This window comes from Myxine glutinosa, chromosome 1 (genome assembly GCF_964187855.1).
Source record: "Myxine glutinosa chromosome 1, kmMyxGlut1.1, whole genome shotgun sequence".
NCBI lineage: Eukaryota > Metazoa > Chordata > Myxini > Myxiniformes > Myxinidae > Myxine > Myxine glutinosa.
Window position 1 is genome coordinate 22,782,250 of NC_136261.1, and position 8,941 is coordinate 22,791,190.

Here is an 8,941-nt window from a genome sequence, read left to right on the forward strand (position 1 = left end):
TTCATAGAAATATTTTATGTAGTTTCAGAGAAGAGGGCAAATTCCAATTTTGGGGGGGTCAAACCTAGGTCCACTTTGACCAATGGCAGACTCCCTTAAACCCCGATTGTTTTAAATGTCGTGAACAGACTTTAAACACAACATAACAAACTAGTGGGGTCACCCGTGGGAATCCCACGGGCATGGACGTGTGTGACATTTCGACATATTGAGTTAGATGCTGCACCTGTCTGTCTCTGACACACACACACACACACACACACACACACACACACACACACACACACACACACACACACACACACACACACACACACACACACACACACACACACACACACACACACACACACACACACACACACACACACACACACACACACACACACACACACACACACACACACACACACACACACACACACACACACACACACACACACACACACACACACACACACACACACACACACACACAATCTCCAATTTGCCATTTCAATTTATTTATTTCACATAATATGTGACCCCCTCACTCCTCTCCACCTGACACTCTCCTCTCTCCACCTGACACTCTCCAATCCCTCACATTCCTCACCTCTCCAATCGCTCCTCACTCGCCTCTCCAATCGCTCCTCACTCGCCTCTCCAATCGCTCCTCACTCGCCTCTCCAATCGCTCCTCACTCGCCTCTCCAATCGCTCCTCACTCGCCTCTCCAATCGCTCCTCACTCGCCTCTCCAATTGGCTTTCCCCGTCTCGTTTCTCTCATTTTCTCCAGTCTCATTCTTTTTCTTGCTCCAAATCGGCCCGTCTCGCCTGTCGGAATCGGAAATCGGGCCGTCTTGCTTTCTTGCTTGCGCGTAAATAAATTGTGTTCATTACACCATTTCTGGATCTGATGACTTGCCAGTAACCATTTTGTAAAAATAAATGTGCAGCATCTAACTCAATATGTCGAAATGTCACACACATCCATGCCCGTGGGATTCCCACGGGTGACCCCGCAAGTTTGCATTGACGTTCGTCGATGGACTCGTTCGCCCGTCTCATTCGCTTTCTTGCTACATCCTGTTCAAGTCTGCGTTCTTCATCGATTGTCTCATTCATTTTGGAAATGGAAGTTTCCACGCAACGCATGAATTGTCGCGATCCTCAAGAGGAAGCGTCTCGTAATCAAATGATAAATGGCAAGTAAATTATATTGTGGAAAATTAAAGATTTCAAATAAACCTATTTAAAGTGTATGCGCACATAACTAATTAAAAAAACGAAGAAATATCTCTCGGTAATTTCCTGAAACATTTTACTTCCGGCTAATAATGTTGAATGAAATAAAAACGAAGAAATATATGTCGGCATCATTGTTGACGTTTTTGTGACGACTGTCATCAAACGAAAAAGTAATATATCTTAACGGAAAAGCAAAAGCGAATTTTTTATATATATTGACACGTTGCCGTCGGTGTCATGTTGGGCGGTGTATGATACACCATGACGCGATTTTTAAAAATATATCTCTGCATTTTCCCGCGTGTGTGAAATGTTCTCAATTATTGCTGACACCGAGTCTGAAACCATCGATAAAAATGAAATCATATGGTGAGTTAGATTGGAGATAAAGGCGTGAGAGAGACTCAATGGCCTTGAAGTTTGAGAATTCATTTCGTTCTATAAACGGCAACTTTCATTGGATTTTCTTCCCATTTTTTTTCAACCGAGTCTAAAACTATGTTAGCGACTGTGAAAAATGAAATGATATATCGAATTTGATTGGAAATAAAACTGGGAGAGAGAGCAAGACACCACGGGCCTACAAAACAGGCCTCAAAGCTATGCGAGTTAATAAAATGGTGGATATTTGTTTATAATTATATGAAGCCACTCCCAGAATGGGTGGAGCTATGGGTGGAGCTACTCTGCAAACCGAGTAAGCCACACCCCGGACAGACACCCAACAGACAGACAGACAGAATCATCTACGGCTATTATAATATAGATAATTTGTGCCAAATTTGGTCACAATCCCATCAGCGGTTTTGGAGAAGAAGTTGCAAGTGTTTATGGACGGACTGACGGAAAGACTGATGGACGGACGATGCGCCATCGCATAAGCTCCACTGAACTTCGTTCCAAGTGAGCTAAAAATATTTAGACACAAAACATCCCCCCAAAACACGAATACATGAAAATGCATTAATACATAGACTGCATTAAATGTTACACCGAGTTAATAAAGAATACAATAGAACGAGGTACATCTACAAGGAATATGACTAGCTGATTGGTAATGAACACACCCCAGCACTTTCATCGGTGGGTTCATTACCAAGTTATTATTACTTGCAAAAAATCGAAGATTTTTCAAGTACATTTTTTTTGGTATACAAGATCGAGGCTTGTGTAAGAGGCAACATCAATTCCAAAAAAAAAAAAAAAAAGACACAAAACATACAAAAAATGGAGTGGGAGACAAGATGAGGAGAGAGAGGGAAGCACACAAGTACAACAGCAGAGAACAGGGACAACGGAAGATCTGTGGGGGGGAGGGGGCATGGGAAGGCGGGGGGGGGGGGAGGGGGGGGAGTATAAAACACATGGACACTGCTGGAACTTCCAGGAAAGAAAAAAAGTTGGTATTTCAAAAAAAAAAAGTGGATTTGGGGTGAATTAACGGGGGGTAGAAGAGATCAAGGTTTTGGATGGGGGAAGATAAGAGATGGTGGTGAACAGCTGTTTTGAAGACCTGGAGGGAGGAGTGGGATTGAAGAGTGTGGGAGTTTGTTCCAGAGGCAGAAGTAAAGAGGAATGAAAGAGTGAAGGTGAGCAGAGAGTCTTGATTATAACGGGTTTTTGCATGCTGCCGTATCCTAGCAACCACTGATCCCTAGCAACATTGATTTGTCGTATATTTAATTATTATATTGTACTGTATTTACATAAAGATCTCATGAATAATATTTTTACTATTTGTATTGTATTTTACCAATTCGATTTGATGCCTTTTTGTGATATTAAAGAAAACTTGTTTTAATCTGCCAACTGTAGCTCCCTGTGCTAGCATACATCTGACTAGTTGTTGTAATTTATTGACCAGTTCAGAGCTGTGTGTGGTTGCTCTCACAGTCCTAATTGTTTCACCTGCAACCGTACCATAAAATAGCTTTTTGGGAATGTTGCTGTCTACGAAAGGCATCCGGACAATGTGGAACGGAAAAGCATCTCGTTTATCAAATAATTTGGTGTGAATTTATTATTATGGATATCAATTTGCAATTCTAAAAAGGAAACTGGTGGAAATTTGGTTTTCCTTTTTAAATTCAAGTTATTTTGGATATATATCATCATGACGCTGCTGAAATATAAATCCATCATTAATTGCCAACAAATCATCAATGAACCTGAAGATGTTTCGTTGTTTCGGCATCTTTGTGCAGTTGCTAATTTATTCCTGCACATGTTCTGGACCCAATCAAACTCGTACATGTGCAGAAACAAATTTGCAAAGAAAGGGGCCGGATCTGAACCCATGGGTATGCCCAATGTCCGCTGGAGTACCTAGTTGCCAAATGTAAAGCAACTGTAGTTCAGAAGAAATTGAATACTTTCTTTGAGTTTACTTTTTGAAAAACTGCATGAATATTGATTATCCTTTAGAGACCAGTGTGCTCTGTTTTGATACACGTTAATGTATACTTTATTACCTCCTGCAAATGCTTTATCTACTGCTCTGTCCAATGCGGTTACGAGCTAGTCATATGGAATGTTTGTGCACAATGTGGAAAAATCAAAGTTGAGACATTTTGCCTTACCCTTGTACCCTCGCATGAGGAGAGGGTATTGCATTTGAGTCCTTTTGTCTGTACAGAATAAATAAGATTTTCTCTGCAACCGTTGGTCCGATCGACAGGGAATTTTCACCATCGGTGCAACTCCACCTGTATATTTTTTATGACAATTATGACGTCATAGGTCACTTGGTTCGGCCGCCATCTTGAAAAACCAAAAAACGATGCACCTCTATATCTCCGAAAGCGCTGCATAGAAAAAATTGAAACATGGCTCATTGTAAAGAAATCTCCATGGGGAATAAAATATGTTAATGATGATGTCATAGGTGCCTCCATTATGACGTTACAATTCGACAAGTACAAAACTTCATCCGATCAAGATGAAATTTGAGCGTCATGTTGGCATAAATTGGTGGAGAAAAAAAATAAATAATGATGACATCGGTCACGTGGTTCGGCCGCCATATTCGTTTTAACACAAAAGCCTTAAAAACCACTGAAAATACTCCTAGCGAGGGTTTGCAATCTGATTACCTTCGCAAAAGCGGAAGGTTATGTTTTGATCGCTGGGTATTTATTTGTATGTCTGTGTGTGTGTGTGTATGTTATTCGCATAACTCAAAAAGTATTCAACCGAATTGCATGAAATTTGGTGGGATGATTGGTTATTATACGGGACACATTTGATTAGATTTTGGGAGCAATCGGGTCAAAGGTCAAGGTCAAGGTCACGAAAAGGTCAAAATCGTATTTTTGTTGTTCTGTTCCCTACACTCCCATGCCAAGTACAGAACAGTAGCTGCGGCGAAGGTATGCGCTCTACCGAGTGCCCGTTCTAGTTGCTCTTTTTCTTGTTATTAATGTTATGGATAATGTCGATTACCGGTTTGGAATTGTTAATGATCCAGAATTTCTTAATACTAGAATAAAAATTCACTTTTTTCATGGTAGTTTTTTAAAGCATTTATAGATTAGTTTCATCGCCACTGTTATACAACCCGACAAAGGTTTCAAACTACATTCTCTACTTGCGATGATGAACCTCATCTTACAAGGGTGTTTGTGCATTTTTGGGATCCAGTAAATGAATGGTAATTTATGGTGTTTATCCAGAACCAACAGTCTTCTCGCCTTTGAGTGATTTGTATGGTGTTGTGTCAAGTCTGTTTTGTTATCGTTACTTATTTTGTAGGTAAAACATTACATACACAAACAAACACAAACACAAACATAAAAACATTGCCTCAAACAGGGAGCCATGATTGTCATGGGGCCCACAAGGCTAACCCCCGCTGTAGCGGGGAAAATGGCCTTAAAACGATCATTCATTCATTTTTTCACTTATTTTGTAGGTCTTTGAAATTCCCGTGTCGAAGCCCAATTCTTCAAAAAGTGTTTGAATATAGAATGGTTTACATGCAAATGCAATATTATTATTTGCTTTGTCAATTTGAACAATAATATATTGTGTTTGAAGCTGCCTAAAACAATCACGTGTCTCTGGATTGTTTAAAATTGCCTTCCGATTATTGATTCGAACTTTTCTTTTCAAATCAACAACTCTCCTTTTCACACGTTTCTCTACCTCCTCCAACCATAAAGCCATTTGTGTGTTTGGTACTTTATGTTCATCAATTTGTTCTCTCATCCATTCGCCCAATCCCATCATTGTAAGTTCCATTGCTTTATTCCAGTTTATTCTTTTATTTTCTCTATAATTTGGTCCTTTTGTAAGTAATGCACGTAATCTTTTATCTTTCACTATTCTGAGATCACCTGTGATGTGGATCTTTAAATACGGAATGTTCACAATTACAATGATGTGTTATTTACCAATTCCTCTATATCTATAGATTGTACAGTGTCCTTGTAGTTGAAGATTTCCCCGAATTGAATTTCCCAAAGTGTACAAAACTCTTCGTCGCTCTCTCTGTTGTATTGTTTCCGGAAGTTTATTCCACACTTCCTTCTGTTGAAGTATTTTCTCGATATTGATCATTTCCACCCCTTTGTTATCTATATATATAAAACAGTGTGTGTGTTTGTGTGTGTGTGTGTGTGTGTGTGTGTGTGTGTGTGTGTGTGTGTGTGTGTGTGTGTGTGTGTGTGTGTTTAATGTTACCGATAGACTCCTAAACGGAGAGGCTTATGTGCTTGATATTTGACATAGACATTGAGCGTGGGACGAACATGGCCGAACTCAAAATATTTGACGATCCATATTTTTTATTCATATTTACCTCAGCGCATTTCAGCGCACAGAATCAACGGAATCAGAGCAGGTGGGCGATGATTCGCTCAGAGCGATCACGTGATGACGCTATGACGCTATGAAAAAAAAAATCGCTATGACGCCATGAAACGCTATGACCGCTATAGAAAAAAAAAATCGCTATGACGCTGTGAAAAAAAAAAAAAATCGCTCGCTTTGCCAAGGAGCTCGCTCGCTCCCCCCCCCCCCCCCCCCCCGTTCCCCTCCCCTCCCCCGCCTCCCCCAATGCCGGGTACTTCTGCTAGTCAAACATAATTTTGATGTTGTTTTTTTTCTACGATTCAATTCTTTAGGTTTCTCTTTGTACATTTTATGATCAATTATGTCCAGAATTGCTTCCATGTGTTGGAATGGGAGTTACTCTTGATCGTCCTCTTCCATTAATCTGTTCACAATTTGCCAAACTTTTCAGTTTTTTTTTAAGGTAATTGATCTTAATTATTGTGTTGTCGTATAACACCAACACTAACACACACACACTAACACACACGAGATTATAAAGTGGATTTGCAAAACAATATAGATATGTATTAACATGAGGAATTATACCATTCTTATTGTGATTATTGGTGCATTTGTGTACATTAAACGAGTAAAATTCCACTTTACCTGCTTTTTCTAATACCAACTTCACCCCTTAATTTTCTAATAATCCTGTCGTTAAATATCAGGGGTAAGTAAAGGTTTTTTAATATATATATATACTAGCCGAAGGACCCGGCGTTGCCCGGGTTCTTTTTGAATGAATTTACAACTATAATTCAGCTTTTACTCGCGGCCGTAGAAGATTGACTACTATAATTCAGCTCAGCTTTTAATTGCGAAATGGGCCCAGCCCGGCCGATGTGGGCCTCGACCGGCCTCGCCACCGAGCCTATAACCTTCCCGGAGCCCGACCCGACATTTTTTGTATTAGAGGTTTCCTCCTATCTTTCACCGTTCAGAATCAGGAGATTAGCTTGCGAAAACAAAACAAAACACATACATACATATATATATATAAATCACGTGACAATGCTTTCTTTCCTCGAGATGGATCGAACATTCCCTCCCTATACAGTATACGCACTTTATCATCAGCACTCAAGGCGATAGGCCTACGTTTTGTCGGTAAAGTGAAAACTACCCCAGTCACAAAGATATGAACCACAATCTCTCGTTATCTCGGGTTGCATGACGTCATTGAATTCGCGGGGGGCCTTGGGCACGCACGTGCGTTAATCCCCCAACCAAATGCAAACTTCCCCTATACCCACCAACATGCCCATATCTCAGACTATCGGACGATAAAATGGAACCTCTCCGAGTCCGTCAAACACAATCCTCCACATGTGAATGATAATTCAAATTATTACTATTAGCCATTTACCAATTATTTTCTAACTTTATATGGGCCACACGAAACACAGCCCGGACTGAGACGAGTTTGTTTTAAACAAATAAACACCTTTTTTGCAGTCGGAGCTGCTGTTAAACTCAATTCCGCCGTTTAAATGTTGAAAATCGGTTCAGGTTAAGAGTTTGAAGAGCGTATCGCATTGAGCGGAAATTAAATAAAGGCACGAATACCGTCCGGAGAGTTGTATGGGCGTACGAGGGGGAGGGGCGTACGAGGGGGAGGGGCGTACGAGGGGGAGGGGCGTACGAGGGGGAGGGGCGTACGAGGGGGAGGGGCGTACGAGGGGGAGGGGCGTACGAGGGGGAGGGGCGTACGAGAGGGCGGAGAGTACGAGAGGGCGGGACGTCCGAACGGGCGGGGCGTACTGGGGGAGAGGTGCGGAGCTGAGGGGTTTGGAGGCCGTCGGTGTCGGTCCCTGGCCCTGCACAGTGCACATAGATTCGGACATTTTGTCTCCGGCCCGGACGATGTTTAGCATGCCCGCATTCTACTCATACTCGTATAGTTCATCTTCCTCGCAAGTTCAACGCGGTACAGCTCATTCCTTCAAAATTCTCAGAATGCACGAACACCGCGTAAACTCAAGGGGTCTGTTCAGTCACCAAAGCAAGTTTCTTGTGGCGCGCTCGCAGAGCGGCCTAAGCATTCAAGCAAGCACTAGTTCGCTACTTTGTAGCTGAACACACCAGACACCTCAGCCGAGGAACGCGAAGCTCGCGGTAGTTTCAAACCGCCATTATAATTATATCGAGAAAATATATTTTTATATATATATATTATATATATAATTTAAACTTACAAACGCCAAAAGCTGACGTCACACTGCACAAACACCTCAAGTAAACTCTCGCACGTTCAAACAGCACTCAAACAAATCGTTTGGCCCACCGTGCTCCGTGCGCCACACTTTCTGCCAGGAACAGCATCGAGAATGTCTGGGGGAGGGGGTCAAGCCAAAATGCAGTGAAGCAACCGGATATCCGGTGATGCAAACAATTCCACGTGCTCTTCCGAATTTTTCTCTGCAGTGCAATTCTTCATTTTATAAACGTTTACGTCATATACAGGTGACGGATGTATCTCTCATTAAGCGACATTTCAGTCAATAGGTTGCTATTAAAAATAAACTCTATTTACATAAGAGACACCAACGCACCGCACCAATACACCGCATCTCTCAGTCTCAAAGGCGCAGTCCACATCGGACATCGCAGAAATACAAGGTTAGCGGATGCTTGTAAAAACAATGTACACATTTGAGAATATTTGCTTTTTTGTATATATTTCGCTGAGAATATACTTCGACAAAAAAAGAAACAAATTAGCCATTGAATGCATGTACCTGTATATCTTCTTCTTCTTCCTCATATGGTTAGACTACATACATTACTTATATTCTCAAAACTGCACTAGTCATATTTTTAGCATTAACGTAATAGACCGTCACATGTACGTTCTTGAAGTTAAGGTAGCCAGCACACA

At 41.3% G+C, this 8,941-nt stretch overlaps 1 protein-coding gene across 13 annotated transcripts in view; it reads right to left on the minus strand.

Annotated features, from left to right (window-relative positions):
- LOC137421786 (uncharacterized) overlaps positions 1 to 8,447 on the minus strand; it is a 99,765-nt gene extending 91,318 nt beyond the window's left edge. For 3 of the 13 annotated variants that reach the window (XM_068108203.2, XM_078768310.1, XM_078768214.1), the window contains exon 1: positions 8,348 to 8,447. In XM_068108203.2, coding sequence (XP_067964304.1) covers positions 8,348 to 8,385 — 38 coding nt within the window. In that variant the 5' untranslated portion in view covers positions 8,386 to 8,447. Of the gene's footprint in view, positions 1 to 3,809; positions 3,936 to 8,258 lie in introns of those variants that run through there. The other 10 variants (XM_068108209.2, XM_078768375.1, XM_068108217.2 and 7 more) reach the window with 8 other exon arrangements.
- Positions 8,448 to 8,941: the final 494 nt, after the last annotated feature.